Source organism: Falco rusticolus, chromosome 6 (assembly GCF_015220075.1).
Source record: "Falco rusticolus isolate bFalRus1 chromosome 6, bFalRus1.pri, whole genome shotgun sequence".
Lineage (NCBI taxonomy): Eukaryota > Metazoa > Chordata > Aves > Falconiformes > Falconidae > Falco > Falco rusticolus.
Genome location: NC_051192.1, coordinates 73398403 through 73415402, shown reverse-complemented (window position 1 = coordinate 73415402; position 17000 = coordinate 73398403). Strand labels below are relative to the sequence as shown.

Sequence of the window (17000 nt, the reverse complement as noted above, 5' to 3'; positions counted from 1 at the left end):
CTGGAGCCTTGAGCTTCTTCATTGTTTCTGTTTGGAGTCCAGATCTACTCTGAGATGCTTCTCCTGTAAAATGGCAGGTTATTCTCATGGAAAATGGGATCAGCTGGCTTGAATGTTCGCAGTCTGAGAAGGGAATTGTGCTACCGGATGCTTTTGTGACCACACTCTGACAAAGTTAAACAGGCATGTGTAGAACCTCTGGTGGCTGAGGCTAGAAGCTAAAAGGACACAACACGTTAACTTCAAGTACAGTTGAAGATGTCTACTGACAGGAGAGGATTTCTGATTTTGGATTCTAAGTAAGAACTGGTCTCTCTTGACAAAGCTGACTTTGTCAAAGCTCATCAGAAGAGTTAGACTGAAGACCATTGCTGTGCTATGCTGTGCTCTTGGTTAGCGGAATCTCTCTCTTTTTGTACATTTTTTGGTACCTGAATTGAATAAGGAGGTGTTTGTCTTCGAGGGCCACATGGGAGAGTATTCTGGCCATTGGGCTAATCAGCGTGTGCTGACTTGTCCTTCACTGTGCAAGGCTTGCAACTTTCTAGGTTTTATTGTAGCACACGTAGTTTGTGCCATGTGCCCTGGGGCATATCGTAAGGAAGTTTGAGGGTACATGACTTTCTTGGTGTAATACCAAAGGAGTGTTCCAAGCAAAGCCAAATGTGTGTTTTCATGCAGCTCCAGGGAACAGACACTGGAGCAGATTAGTCTGTTCTTGGATTTCCTCTTTGGGACCACTTGAGTAACCACAGAAAAAGGTCTAGGCAGAGCCAACATGCATGTGGTATGGGGACTAGGACACTAAAGGAAAATGGGAGACGCGTCAAGCAGATGCAGCCTTTTCCTCACACGCTGTATAGAGAGGCTTTAAGCCCAACATAGAGTGCTCCGAGTCCCAGAGAAGTTAGCTGTGGCAGTGCATAACTTCATGGTAAAATGAAGCTGCATCTGAATCAATGAGGTCTTTTTCTGACTATGCTTCTGTTCTGGGTACCCAGTCAGGGAGGAGGGGCATACAGGCAAGAAAGTCTTCTTTTAGTAACATTGGCAAGACAAAGGGAAATAGCTGGCAAAAGGCTTTGAGTGTTTTATTTCATAACAGAGCAGCCAACAGAATGAACATAGTACAGGCAAGTATTTGAAAAAAATAAACAATTTGAAAGATAGAGAGATGGGAGGGGGAAAAAAGGAAGGCACTTAATGAGACAAAGTAAAGGAAAGTATTTTCCAGAGCTTCTTCAGAGCGTTATACCACTTACATAGAGCAGCGTAACCGTTACAGCTCAGCAACTAGTAGTTGTGGTACAGATCAGTTAATAAATAATGAAAGAAACTTGAATTCTGTCCTCTGGCTGTGTGAATGTTAATGCCTTGGGATATGATGAGTACCTGCAGCTGCTTTGCTGGGGCAGTGTTCCTGGCAGTGCTCTGTGAGCTTCATTCACAGCGTTTCAGTGGGGAAGCCACAGGCACCTTTGACATGAGTGCATTGCACAAAGCAGATGATTCAGCGGCTGAGGAGCAGAGTCCCTATTTTGCGTGCTTCTGTGCCAGTTTCCATTTAGTTTATCCTCTTCCTGTAAAGAGAACTCCACTTAAGGATCCCGTGTCCTTCCCAGGCATGTTTACTGTCTTTGTCTGATGTCTTTTTGCTGTGAGAGGTTACAGATTCTTGGACTCCATTTTGCTGATTAAATCAATGAGATTCTTCCACTGATTTCAGTGAGCTGCTATGTTTCTTTCCTTTGTCATTTTGTACCGTTAAAACAGAGATAATAATTTCCAGCTATTGCTCACAAGACGGGAATGGTCTTCCCAAACAGTCGTCTGATATTTTTAACTACAGCGTTTTACTCCAGAGAGCTCTTTTAAAGCTTGGTTTGTGTTCTGAGAAGTAAGTAAATTAAACACTAAACAAAAGTGAACATTTCTGGCAGTGATTCTCCATATGCTCTGTTTGCCTGTTGTAGTAGCTCCCAGTTTGTGGATCACAGGTGGTCTCAGGAACTAGTGTGAGCATCCTGCAGATGTTGCCAGCTGACGTGGTCCTCCAGGGTGGATGAGCAGACATGCCTGCTTGCGCAGCAGCTGGGTGGGACTGCGGTGCTGCCACCACCACGGGGCACCCCTGTGGGTGCACATCTGTCAGTTGTGGCCGGCGTGGCTGCCCCTCCTGTGCCAGGTGTGCCGTGCTGGCTGGAGATACCTCTCCTTACAAAAGCACCGTGCACCCGGGGCCAGGAGCAGTATCCGCTCTCTGCAAGTGGGGAAGGGGCAATTCAGCAGGGATGTGACTTGGGGTCCTGGAAGGGATTTAAATGGGCGCAGGTCTATTTTTAAGGGACTGATATTTAGTGCTATGACAGTAATAGCCAGATGGCTCAGAAATGGCCAGGTGTGTTAATGGTATCTCGAACTGGAGGTGTACTGAGCGACAGTAAGCTGTACATTGGATGGAGAGTGCACGTTTATCCGTGTCGGGGCACAGCAGTGGGGGCTCCCCACGGCGGGGTGGCAGGGCAGGGCCCGCAGCCAGGGCCCGTCCCACCGGCACCAGGGCAGCCCCGGCACTGGGCACGGCCCTGGGGGTGGGCTGAGGCTGGGCCTGGTGTGTGGGCCGGGGGGCTGGCTGTGCCACTGCAGGGGCTGTAGCTCGGCCAGGGGCCAGAGGCAAGAGCACAGCAGCTCCCGGAGGCCAGGAGCCACACTGTCTGTGAGCTGGACCCACGCACCAGCAGGCAAACCCATGCTCACAGCCCTGACGCCATTAACCAAAAGGCCCCCTCGGGATGCGCCATTGCAAACAGAAGCCATACGGGTCCGGCATGATCCCTACAGTGCGTCATCTGTGAGACAGGGAGATGTCACTGCCTGGTTCTAGGCGATGGGACTGGAGTGGCTGGTTATAATTGCCTCTTTTCCAGGCTTAAGCAGTTTTTTAATTTGTAAGTATGCACCAGCTTCCAGACTTGAGGAAATGGCTGAAGCTGTGGGGGGCTGGGCTGTGAATCAGTTACAGTGGGCAGGGAGCCTCTCCCCTCGGCGGGGCGGACAGCCCACCTGCTCTTAATGGCGAGTGAAAATAGTTTCATCTGGGCTGCTGGCAGCAGTCTCCATTCTTGGGTTTTTTTTTCTGTCCTGGCAGAGGATCCCAGCACCTTTTGGTGCAAGCCAGCTAAGATTTATGATGCAGAACTGCAGGAGTAGTGCATGGGTTTCCCACAGCTTCCTGCTTCTCCCTAAGGCATGTGGGAGAAGCAGGATAAAGCCGACATTTCCCTGGCATGACTTAACTGTGGTACCCACTATAGCATCTCAGCAGAGATCAGCAGGCGGGTGTGTGGCAGCTGGGCGAGCCAGGTTCCTCCCCGTCTCCCTGCCCTCTGTGCACCCACAGCCATGCCGGCAGCCCGGGGAGGTGGGCAGCGTGCGGGTGCCAGGTCACACGCGCTCAAGTCTGTCACCTTCTCTCCTGAGCAAATGCAGGGTATTTGTTCTCTTTCCTCTAGAGCGACAAGGGTTAGGTTGTCAGAGCTTTGTGTAAGGGCCTCCAGTCACTTTATCTCTACTTCTATTAAGAATATGAATGAGTTCCAGTGATTTTGCAGTGTTCTTTACATCAAGGAAAGTAATTTTATGAATGACAGAAACGAGAGGAAAAAATTACTCTATTTGAGGATCTTGGCTCCAGATACAACTTGATTCCACCCCCTCCCCTCCCCTCCCCTACAAATCTAGGAAAATATGATTTGTTCTCATGTGAGAAGGTTGCTTATGTTTTCTGCAGTTTCCAGTGGTCTTCATTTATAGGGTAAGATTGCAGACTACTCAGCTGAACTCTTGAAGAATATATAAAGCTTCCATTTTAAAACATCCTGTACATGGTTAAATCCCTCGGAAATGAATAGGGCTCCACACTGGCCTCCAGAACTGCCTCAGGGGGCTCCATTGCAGGCTCTGGATTTTGCTTTTCATGCCGTTTCATGCTGCATGTGAATAGTTGTACTTACATAGAAAGAACAAATAAAATTATAAAAGTCAGTTTTAATACTGAACACTACCAGGTTTGTGAATTGTATGATTTTATTTAAATAGATCAGCTTTCAGGCTGTTTTTTGAACCTCCACACCTTTCTTCAGGTCTGTGATCAGGCCATTAGTGAAAGCTACAGATACGCCCAGGGGATTCGAGAATGTGCTGTATGTCTCATCTGTTACGTAATTGGCTTTTTATAGCTTGATTTTATATTGAAGACCTGTGTTACTTACTTCAATATATTATGTTGGAAGAAATCTGACTTCAGGCAGTTTCAGAAGTACGTGATGTTTCTTTCATATCATTGTATCATACATAGCAAAAACCTGTAAACTACGCTTCAGAGTTGGAGGCCGACTTTGATCAGTGTTGTAAATGCCCAGGGCTGGGGCTGCCCTGGTGCCCCCTGGCTGCCCTGCTTCTGGCCGGTATTTCTAGTCACCAGACTGTGTTTTAGCTAAATGCTCTTGATTTGTGTTTTCATTTTCTTATATGCATGACTTTTACTCAGGAAGAAGAAATACTGGTTTTTTTAGAACTGTATTCCATTGTTAAAATATATAGAAACTTGGTGTCCATAGAGAATGAAGGCTAGGAGTTGCATGCCCGATGGGAGCTAGTAATCTAAATTATAGATCTACATTACACTTTGCAGATAACTTTATTTTAAAGCAAGGCAAATTTAAATAAAGAGTTATACCAAAGTAACAAACTGCTTTTTTTTTTGACCTCAGCCTGCTGTGAGGTACATAAGGACTACAGGCAATTTCCATTAAGAAGTGTCTGAAAATGGAATTTAAGAAATAGTGAAAATATTAGCTGTAAGATTTACAGATAAATGGCACCTGTAGACACTTTGTTAAGGACAGTGGCTACTGATACTTAGAAAACAGACATGGTTACAGGCCAGCTTATCTTACTTGCTGAAGAAAAAAGTGAAGGATGGGCAATAGGAAGATTAATGTCAGATGTGCACGCTTTTTGTAAAAATGCATACGCTTATTTCTACATTTTATTTTTGTATTCTTAGAACTTTTACAATAAAGAGGTAATTTTGCTTCTAGCATCTACAAAAGGAATCCCAGCAAGAGCAGTATGTTCTTGTGTAACTAGATAATAACCATTTAATGAGTAGCCCCAGCGGTGCCTGTATGGTGAGAAATAGCATCTGTTCAGGAAGCGCTGCAAGGTCAGCTGCCAGATAAAGCTGTGTTTTTTAAGTTCTAGTTTCAGGTCTTAGGTCTCTTCCAGTAAATGAAGTGGGTCCAGCCCCTGCACTCTGGCCCTGTGGGTAAGCAGTGTGGCAAGGCTTGTGTCTGTGTGGCTGAAGTCTCCCTTCCATCCCCCAGAGAGGGTGCAGCCTCTTGAGAGCCGTCCTGGGTCAGAGCTGTCCCTTGAGCTGGGCTCATGTGTTGCCTGGGAGGGTGTGGGTCACAAGGGGTCATGGCTGTGCCGTGGGGAGGACTAGCAATTAAAGAGTCATGGGCCCTTGATCTGGCCTTTTGTACACCTTCAGCATAGACATGTCCAGTTATGTGTGGACTTTTAGGTGAATTTCATGCAAAAGATACTGGTTAGTGAAAAAAGTGTGTGGACTGTGTTTAGTTCAGTCAGCAGTCTGACAAGCAGGCAGGACTAGTATACACATGAAAGATATGAAGCAAGAAAACAAGCTAGGTTGTTTCATGTAATGTTATACCAAGGCTTGCCGAGACCACATGCAGACAGTTGTCTACAAATTTTGGCACCACCTAACGAGAGTGATAAGTAATAAATGCTGCAGAGAGAGAAAGAGGTGTTAGAGCTTGAAGGTGTGCATTTTGAGCGCAAGTCTGAAGACAAATGTTTTTTACTGTTTTCTTAAAGAAGTGTGGGGATCTGATCCAAAAGAGCTTTGCTACTGGTAGACATTGTGGAAGACCGTAATGATGCCTGTAGTTTTAAGCTGTATACAGTTTAGAGAGAGAGTGAGGGGGAAAAATGGCTGCTATTCCCAAAGAAAGAGGAGCAGAGGCTAACAATGAATGCAGCACAGAAAGAGTTAAGTACACTGGCTGCTTCATGTGGGCGGAAGAGGAGCAGAAGCTCCAGCAAAGAGCCTGTTCCCAAAGGAAGCAACAGTGTAAATGCTAGATAAAGTGAGAGAGACAAATTTTCCAGGGTCACAGTGCTTTGCTTTTGAAATATTACTATGATAACTCTGTATGCTTTCAGAATTACTAAGCATATGGTTTTTGGAGTGTGGTATAGCAGGGAGCAAGCTAGATTCCTGTTTGCTAAATAATTGTTCTGGTTTAGAACAAGCTGTTTCAAACTCACCCAGGACAATTTGCCGCATATGTATAGTTAGTTGAACACTTAGCTCCTGGCCGGTAGTAGTGCATGTGGCATCCCTCTGATGTTAAAACATGTTGCAGCTTATCGGGTACATTCCTTAAGGGGAGGGATAGTGATGCCTCTATTTGCCCTAGCATGTTGAACGCCCTTGGGGAATGAATGAGAAAGAAACTAAATATTACACAGTGTCAAGCCTTAAAATGCTAGGGGATATGTTTTAAATAAAGAGATTAGTTGGGTCTGCTAGTTTTGGCTTGCCATTTTATGACTCGAAATTTATTGTTACCCAGCTTTAATAAAAAGAAAATGTGAATTTGGGTGCGTTGCCCCCCACTTCCCACCCTCCTTGTTGTTCAGAAGCATGGTTGTTACTGTTCTCAACGTTTTTTGTTACGGAGAAGAAATGAAGTTGGAATTAAGAAGTATCAATTTGGGAAAAGATAGAGAACATTTTGGAAGATTAAAAACATTGACGAGCAGACATACTTTTAATGTTACTTGCTGGAGTATGCGCGCACACACACACGTGTGTGTATATATATGTATATATAACAGCCTTAGAAGTAGCAAGTAACTTCAGCTGCAGCTTAATTGAATGCACTCAGAAAAATTCTGTGATGGCTCTTGGTAAAGGCTATATTAAAACAGTACTGGAAGAAGGCCTGCAATTTTAACATCTTGTGTTGTGGTGGTGGTTAGCCTTAGCGGGTATTAGATGGAAGACTTCCAGGCAGTTGGGTTGATTAATTTTAGAGCTGGACTTAAATGATGCCAGTGTATGTTGTGTTGGATCCTACTGCTAAGTAGCAGCTGAATGAAAGATAACGGTTTTCTTTTTGCAATAACTGAGAAGAAAAAATAAAAATTACTGGGATGAAATCAAAACTTTTCTCTTGGTTAGGCCAAGTGGATGTAAAGTGAAAAGTAAACTTTGGATTGAAAAGTCAGTTTTTAATTCAGCTTTCACGTGTCTCTTACCCTTTGATTGGTAAAGGCCAGGACACCCAAGGGTGTCAGAAGTCTTTATCCAAAAGGGTATGGTGTCTGAACAGTGGTGGTATATGTGCCCATGATAAATCAGACAGGGAGAGGTCTTGGTCTTCCAGCAATGCTTCTGGCAAATTTGTGGCACATGGAGAAATGGTTGCCTCCAAGGCAGGATGGCACAAGGAGCCTTTGGAAGTCTTCTGAACTCCTTGCAGTACCTCACCGTTCTTCCCTGTTGGTAACTATATTTATCCCACTGGGAAGGCAGTCAGTGCTGGGTTCTGGAGGGAGTTTTCTCAGGGAGCAGAACAGAAAAATAATGTGGTTGAGTTTTTGGTATTCAGACACTCCAAGGGAAGGCGTGTTACTTATGATTATGTCTGTAGATTGTACAGTGTAGGTTGAGGTTAACAGCTATGAGCCTAGTTCCTATTAAATTTTATCATAGGCAAAAATTGGAAAAGTTACTATACCGTTTCTGTTTTTGTGATGACAAAAACATCTCGTATTGCGAACAGAATGTAAAATCTGGTTTTAAAGCTGGTGAAAGGACTGACTAGATCCTTCCTAGTTTCATTCACAGGTCTTTGATGTTGCAATGCTTCAGTTTTGTCTTTATCTAGATCAATTGGTATGGCAAGTCAGAGTTTGGCTGTGCTAACAAAGGTGGGGCAGGAGGCTTCAACAGGTTTATTAAACTTGGTGCTTGTCAAATCAGGGACCTGCACAATACAAGGAATTACCTGAATTAGCTGTGTATATTGTTAGGGGCTAAATTAATGTTAGGGTACCTGAGGGCTTTTTTCCCTCATTTTGGTGCAGTTAAAAGATTAATTCTTTTTCTGTTGGAAGGCTTGATGTAACAAGGGTAATTCTGCCCCTCTGCTCTGTTCTGGTGAGACCCCACCTGGAGTACTGCCTTCAGCTGTGGAGCCCCAACGTAAAAAGGACATGGACCTGTTGGAAGAAGTCCAGAGGAGGACCACGAAGATGATCAGAGTCTCCTCTGAAGACAGGCTGAGAGAGCTGGGGTTGTTCAGCCTAGAGAAGAAGGCGGCTCTGGGGATACCTTATAGCAGCCTTCCAGTACCTAAAGGGGGCCTACAAGAAAGCTGGAGAGGGACTTTTTACAAGGGCATGTAGCAGTCGGACAAGGGGGAATGGTTTTAAACTGAAAGAGGATAAATATCAATTAGATATTAGGAAGAAATCCTTCACTGTGCGGATGCTGAAACACTGGAGCAGGTTGCCCAGAGAAGTTGCGGCTGCCCCATCCCTGGAAGTGCTCAAGGCCAGGTTGGATGGGGCTTTGAGCAACCTGCTCTAGTGGAAGGTGTCCCTGCCCCTGGCAAGGGTGTCGGAACTAGATGATCTTTAAGGTCCCTTCCAACCCAAGCCATTCTACGATTCTATGAACATGTTGGGATGTCTGAAGAACATACAGAAAATGTATCTGTAAATAGTGCGCTCTTGTTGCACTGTTACTTGCAATTGTTTTTCCAGAATTATATTCCTGTCTGAAAATACTGAGGTCTGAGACTGAAGGGTTCTTTCCTAGCATAGAGCAGGAAACTCAATGAAGCCAGAACGATAGTTGTACATAGATCCTTTTGAGACAAATCTACAATTTTGTAAGGAATCCAGAGCTTCTGAAAGGAGGGTCACCTAGGGTATAGTGGAAGATATGTTGACCCAGGAGTCAACATGGAACCTCCTTTCCTCAGGGTGGGTTTTTTGACACCAAGGAACTTGCTACAGAACCTTGTGCTGTGTGTCCATGTTGTGGTCCTTGATTCTGGTTATGGAAGAGATCTGTTCCTCCTTAATGCCACAAAGTCGTACCTGCTTGCCATTTTTGAGCAGAAACTCTCCTCTCCCTCCTCTGTAAGTAATCAGGCTGTGTGGAAGGAAATCTGAATTTACTCTCCTCTCTGAAACTTGAGGGTCCAATTTCTCTGAAACCGAGTTACTGAAACCAGCTAGTATTGTACAGCTTTTTTCCCGCTTAAGACACAGCATCCTTTATATTGAAGCTCCCATGTGACAATGGAAAAAAGATCAGGAGAATAACTGTGGTAGGCATATGCATTAGCAAAGGGTACCTCCAGCACTATAAGATCTCATGGTTATGACAATGTACACAGCACTGTGTCTGACATTGGGCATTGATGGACATGCATAGGTCACAAGGACAGTACGTGTTAGATGAGTCCAGGAGTCATTCTCATTGTGTTGATGCCTCCCTCAGTCTTTCCAAAGCAGGCCCTTTGGCAAGCTGTTTTGAACAAGACTTAGATTTGTACCTAACATGGAGACAAATTTTTTAGTAAGTTCCCCAACATTGACTCTACATATAAGCTGGTGTAAATATTTTTTAGCATTTTTGAAACTCTGTTAAAGGATAGGTTAAATGGTAGGTGTTACTGTATACTAGGTTAAATATTAATAGATTTTGCTTCATCATCTCATTTGTAGAGTTCCTGGGAAAGTAACAGGAGTTACATGTTAGAAGAGATGGAACTAAAATTTCTGTTTTACATGGACGTTTCGTATTTTCTGATTCCTTTTTGCAATCTTTCTGCTATTAACCAAAATCTCTAGAGTAAATGATATTTCTTGTGCGCCCTTCTGAAATGTGTGTTGAATCCTATCTGAGTAGTCTATTACTGTCTTTTTAAAAAACGTATTTGTGACTATATGTTTTGGCATGGCCTTTAATTTGTTTCAGTAGTCCTCCCATCCCTGAGAAATGCATGACTCTCTCTGGCACCCATCCTTTTCAATTGTCTGTGAACAATGAAGCAATGGATTTGTTTAATTTTTATAGGCATTTTGTGGTTACAGCAGTGGAAAAGTTAACTGGACTATAGTGGTGTGTACACTTCACTCTACATTGCATCTTCAGTCATGTTTTCTCTGGGACTTCTGCTTGAAAATCATTGTATTATTTCTGCTCAGTATAAGCCAAGAAAGAAACATCCTTTTAATATCAGGTATTACTCAGGCAGTGTCCAGAGTTTTGACTGAAACAGAGTTGTACAGGTTAAGCAGCTTAGATAGTTCATTAACATGAACTCATTAACAGTATTTTTGTGTGGAATATTACTCTGATGTAGGGATGCTTTAATAGATTAAACATTGTTGTAACTTGGGCAGCTGTCATCCAGGAACATTGAAGAGAAGGATGTGGTTTCTTCGTCATTGACTGGGAAAATAAAAGTTCGGTTAAATATCTTTTTCCACTTTGATATATCAAATTCCCTTCAAATCTAACCTTTTGTTTTAATGGGCAAGTATTGCAGCTGCTAGTTTGGATCTTAAACTGTTTTACTAGCTGTTATATTCTGGCTATGGGAAAATCTACATGTGCCTAACTTTACTGTGCACAACTGTTTGATTCCAAGGAGTCTTTGCAGAGTAAAGCTTGCATTTGATCCATGTAACTTGCATTATAAACCCCTTCATTTCTTTATGCTGTTCCACAGATATTTTTCAATTGCTTCTCTTTGTGGTGCTAGGTATTTGTTTTATTAAACTGATCATAATTTGGTCAGCTTCCTAATTTAGTGGTATTAAATCACAAGGGTTTTTTTTCCTCATTTCTGATACAAATTGTGTCTAATTTCCAACACCTACACTAACTAAGATCTCAAATGGCAGACACCAGTCTTTTTATAAATGAAATAATTAATGACTCACAATATAGAAGCCAAACCCCTTGACTAAGGTGTGGCTGCAGTAGCATCTCCTTTGCATGGAATGTTCCAACTTACTGGTGTTTGGGATGTTTATGTGTGTGTTTTGATGGCAGGGGCCCAGCCTGCTGAAAAATCTACCGTAAGATGACTCACAATATTATGACAGAAGGTAGAGTCATTGTCTTGTACGTAAAGTGCATTTAATTTAATTTGTTCTTGACTATGTATAAAACCACTTAATAGTGCTATGCAAGTTGATATAAAATATGTTTATAATACATGACAAATAGCTTCTACAAAACTAATGTATTTTCTCTTTTGCCTTAAAAATGAAAATGTTTGCCATGATGGGTGATGCTTTTAAATCTGGTGTTTACTTTAATTCGGACAATTAAATAAATACATATTAGAAGGATACTCATAACAATTGCAGTTTAAGCAGTTTGTATATTTCAAAATTCAAAAGAGAAATTAAATACTAAAGATACTGGAAAATATTTGTGGGCCTTTATAATACAGCCCCACAACACTCACTGTGCACAATATGTGCTCACTAATACTGGATTTCCTTCATTCTTCAGAGAAGGATGGTGATCAGTGATCACAGCACTGAAATCTGCATGTGCATGCTCAAATGCAAATTCCTGTGTACCCAGTTAGTGGACAGGTACTGCAAGCTTACAGCAGATAAAACCAACTTCTGTTTTTATTTAAAATCATGAGAAGACACTCTTAAACAAAAGGAACAACGTGGCAATCAGTGATTTCCTGAGCCGTGTTTTTGGATGTGTTTTTCTGGGCTACAAAAAGTCTCTTACTGAGCTCTGAGGGGTAAGCTCCTTTTCCTGTGGCTTTGCAACTATCCCTCTACTATCTGGGAAGAGGAGAGGATGCCGAGCAGAGGGTGGAGGCCCCAGGCCCCTGGCAGCATGCACTTCCATGGCCAGTACCAGGTGCTTCTGCATTCAAGTCGTATTACCTGTCTTTTCCCTTTTATAAGTTGCCAGTGGGCTTGTTCTCAGTCAGCTGTTGAGCCTTCTTTCTTCAAAAAACCAAAGGCAAGCACTATCAAGACAGAGTCTTCTGTAGTATTTTCTGGTAGATCGAGACTTGAGATAAATATAGACCAGCTAATCTAGGTCAGTGTGCTATGTGTTAAATGTATAATTAACTGAAAACAGCAGTTTTTATGGCATTTTTCCCTTGGTTTTAAAGGGGAACTGGAATAACCTTGTGCTGGTAGGAGCTGCAGGTGTAGGAAAGTATGTTTAAAAGGGGAGGAAGAATCTCACAGAGGGGGCAATTCTTCAGATGGGGAGTGAAGCCACAGCACCAGTGTAAAATGATGTATTGGGCAACAGTAGTTTTTATTGATTTTTACCTGTATTGCAGTGAGAAAAACCTTACCTCTTCTTCATCTAAGCGAAAGCTGTATTCATTCGAAGGAGATTATTGTGTCAGTGTCTCTGCAGCTTGCAGCTCGTTTTCTGGGAATAGTCAAGATAACTTGTCCTTTCTTGTTCTGAGAGTTGGCAATCGAACAGGCAGCATAAATGATTCTTGGGCCATTTTTATCAAGCGTGAAGCACATGTAAAGAGGGCAGGTGAAAAAATATAACCAAACCGACAGTGTATGCTTATAGAAACCTGCTTCCATTGTCAAAACTGTGCTGTGAAAGCAATCTTTATTACTCATACCATCTCCATTATTGTGGCTGAAACAGGAGACTGGAGTGCTCTGTTTCTTATTCTGGTATTGTCTTTTATTCTTCATGGATTTTCTGTGCTGCTAAGAGCAACAGATAGTGGTTTCATTACGTTGTTTTCATTGTACTGATATTCAGAGGAGAATGGCATAAACTTGATCATGCTCCCACTAAGCATATTGGAAGTGGAAAATCCCTCTGGTTTGGGAGGATTATATTTCTTTTTACTCTGTTTAAGTTTTATTATTAATGAAATGGTCTTTCGTGAAATAATAGGTGCTGTATTATTATCTGTTTTGTAAACTTGTCTTCTGAAGAGCACAAGGATACCAGTAATTCCACAGGGCTGAAAAGAAATATATTTTTATTTACAGTGTCCTTGTAGTTAGTTCAAAGACAAACTTGTATTGAGTTTCCCAAAATTAATATCATTTTGTGATCAAGGGTATTTGGGGTGTTGCCAAATGAATTCTTATCATTCGTTAACGATGTTAACAGTTTTATTTCTCTCTGTTGCAATTATTTAAAGCTTATGCTAGGTAAAACAAAAACCCCACCCCAGTTTCTTGAGGGAAAAAAAAAAAAAGAGAAAATTTTAGGACGGAATAGTTCACTAAAGCTTATATGTCATATTCTTTTGGGGTTTGGTTTTCATTTTTTTTCAGTGTGAGTCTGGTTTTCAGTAGCATAGGATTTCAGTAGCAAGAGTTTCAGACCCTTGTGACTCTAGTTGGCTTCAGTGGGAACATGCTCTGCCCTCAGAATTGCAAGATCTGAAAGCCAAGTACCACATAGCAAACCTGAAGGACAATATGAATTTTGAAGTCTAACTAATTTAAAACATTAAACTAGTGACATCAGTACAGGATAATACTTACGGCCCTTAAAAATGTTTATAGTTAGTATTGGCTTAAGACACATATTTTGTTAAAACAGGAGTGTTGTGGCTGGCAGTGTGAAGGTGTAAGCGCATGGGGCTGAGGGTTGTCTACAAGAGAACTGGCAGCAGTGTTTATCTGAAAGCAGGGCTTCAATTCAGTTTGAACAAGACTTCTTTAAAGCCCAGTAAGAATACTTGTCTTCCAGGTTAAAGTGATGTTTTTGTGACTGAACTTGTTTCTGTATGGGTTCTGACATGTACTGATGAGTTTGATGCAGAATGATTAAAACTTATACGGGCAGTAGAAATAAATGAGTCCTAAGAGAAAAGTTGAGTTTAACTTCATCAAGGGCAGTGGAAAGGACAAGGTCTGATAATACAATGGCAAGGCACATGAATAAATATGCATAAGAAAAGAAAGATACATTGAAACGCTGGCTAGAAACTTTAGCTTGTAGATGAAGAAGAACTGACAGCGTTGGTAGTTGCCTGCTGCTTGGTTTATCACTTAGCCCTGACCTCAGCTTGCTCACATGATGTTAATGAAATCCTTTTTGATGAAAACTCTGTTGCTGTATCCATCCATGCTTTTGGTTTGATTTACTAATGCAGCAGTCATTTAAAACTGATAAAGAGTTCTAATCAAGTGTTATTATTTTTATTTGGCAGGCCGGACCTGATAGACATGAGTACCGTTGCTGTTCAAAGCAACCTTGCAAATTTAGAACATGCTTTTTTTGTAGCAGAAAAACTTGGTGTTGCCAGGCTTCTGGATCCTGAAGGTAAGATAGCTGCAGAGGGTTTTGTTTCAAAAACTCTTTAACATTAAAATAAAATCCAGTCTGCCTGCAGGTTGTAGCATATTTGTGGGCATTCTTACAACTACCTGGTAAAGCGCTGTTCTGTCTTGCTCTTTTAGATGTCGATGTTTCCTCACCTGATGAGAAGTCAGTAATAACATATGTGTCATCACTTTATGATGCATTTCCCAAAGTACCAGAAGGTGGTGAAGGCATCAGTGCAAATGTAAGTAGGAGAAAAATACTTGTGTAGTGTGTGAGGTTCATTATACAATTCTTCATTTCAGCTCTTAAATGTCAGCTGGATCTTCCATCGGTCTGCTGTCACACTTCTCTTTGCCATGATTTTCTAGGTTGAGGTTTTAGAGTCTTAGCAGCTATTTATTTCATGGTCTGGACATGAAAATATTTGTGCAAAGAGCTTAACTAAAACCAATATAGCTTAGGTTGGAGAAAGATAAAGGTTAGAAAGATAAAGGTTTTCAGTCATGGACCTATAAATTGTGCCTCTCTGATTCTTACATATTTTAAGTTTATTAAACTGGAAAATTTTGTGTTTTCAGTGGAATTATTTGGGATCAGAACTGAAGAGTGAAATCATGTATTTGGAAGCTTTAAGTGGGCTGTAATGAGCAGTTGCAGGGTTTAGAAATCTTTTTTTCTGTGTGTGTGAAGACTTCAGACTTAATAGATAAAGCAAAAATGAGCTCTCTGATTTTCTTCTGATCTCTAATCCGGGTTGTGCTTTGGTAGGATGTTGAAGTCAAATGGGTTGAATATCAGAATATGGTGAACTACCTCATGCAGTGGATCAGACACCATGTCACGATAATGTCTGACAGAACATTTCCCAACAATCCTGTGGAATTGAAGGTGAGGTGTAACGTCTTAAACTTCTTGTTGGAATGACACTTTATCTTACTGGCTCAAAGCATGCTTGAACAAATGAAGTGCTTGTTGATTTATACAGTCAAATCAACTGTAGAACAGTACTACACCTTAACCATTTCAAAGTACAATAAATAGATCACTAACATATGAGCAGTCAATAGCAAATTTTTAGCTTGTCACTGATCATTTTTTGTGGAAGTCAAGTAGAATAGTATAAGAATTTTTGTCAGCTTACAAAGAATATTAGGAGATGGTTTAGAGAGTAAGGTTATATTCACTGTAACTAAAAGTTGATGATGGTTTTTGTGTTTCTGTAGGCACTTTATAATCAATATTTACAGTTTAAAGAAACAGAAATTCCACCAAAGGAGACAGATAAATCAAAAATTAAACGTCTATATAAACTGCTAGAGGTAAGTTTTAACATGCATTGAAATGCATAGAAGTCCCCTTTCTGTGGCTTAAAATAACAAATACGTATGAATTGTTAAGGTCTGGATAGAATTTGGACGCATCAAACTTCCTCAAGGCTACCATCCAAATGATATAGAAAAAGAATGGGGAAAGCTTATTATTGCCATGCTGGAAAGAGAGAAGACCCTTCGTCCTGAAGTAGAGAGGTATGCTAGTAAATGTTTGACAGGCTTGGTTAATACATTTACTGTTGTTTTAACCTGTACTGAAAACTGTAAATGCTGTTTTCCATGATAACATCCACATTATTTTTCCAGATCAAGTAATTCTGCCTTTCTTCAAGGCCTGAAGTTCTTTACCTACTTCATAGAAGCAGGTCCAGATGGATAACTTCAGTGGTCTCAGAAGCTGAATGATGAATAATAGTATCTGTGCCTCAGATTGTCAAAGCACTTAGATGCAGCTACCTTCTTTGTACAGTTAGTCATAGCTAGGTTCATATCACATCTGCGGTCTCATTTGGACTTAATTTCATATAAACAATATCATTATCCTTTAGAAGAAATGTATATTTCACTTGGTGCACAGCATTATAGGCTAACGTCCTGTTCTGAGATTATAAGTTGCTTGTATACAACAGCACACAAAGCATCGAGATGTGCCGAGTGCATAGCAGTCTTCCACGGCAGTAGAATGTGTGACACTGTTTTGTACATCACTAACAACATGCTGGGCATGTGTAAAATCCTGATGCAGTCATAAAGCATTTCTGCTTTGTAATGGTGTAGTTTTTGAGTTCTGTGACAGACACAGGTACTATCCATTCATTAATTAAAAAACCCCTTTAAGTTAATTGAATCTTTGGGCTTCTATCTGCAGTTAGAGTCCTGAGTCTGGATTCATTCTGCTTAACTTCAAGCATCCAGAGGAGATACCTGAGATGTGAATCACTTTCTAGAGAATCAGGCACTGGCTTTCTGCTGACAAGAGGGTGATCATTCTCTCTGGTTTAGGCACCCGAAAGGAAGTGTGAAAAGTCAAGACCATTGTGTAGGAAGTCCTCAGAAAGGCAGATTTTAGCCAGAGAAGATCTTGAAGACGGTCAGAGTTGATTATATATGTGTCATGCTTACAAAAACATGAGCATAACTGAAATGGCAGATTCACCGGGAGATTTCACAGCATCCTGCTGCAGGAGAAGTTCCTATAGAGGAATACGAAGTTGTCCCCTCAGTATAGAGTTGTCCCC

General features: G+C 41.5%; 1 protein-coding gene across 7 annotated transcripts in view; it reads left to right on the top strand.

The window, feature by feature from the left end:
• The window catches only part of DST (dystonin), a 268181-nt gene that overhangs the window by 104281 nt on the left and 146900 nt on the right, over positions 1-17000 (top strand). For all 7 annotated transcript variants that reach the window (XM_037393117.1, XM_037393114.1, XM_037393116.1 and 4 more), the window contains 5 exons: positions 14316-14428; positions 14566-14672; positions 15200-15319; positions 15655-15750; positions 15830-15957. In XM_037393117.1, the coding sequence (XP_037249014.1) occupies positions 14316-14428; positions 14566-14672; positions 15200-15319; positions 15655-15750; positions 15830-15957 (564 nt within the window). The remainder of the gene's footprint in view (positions 1-14315; positions 14429-14565; positions 14673-15199; positions 15320-15654; positions 15751-15829; positions 15958-17000) is intronic.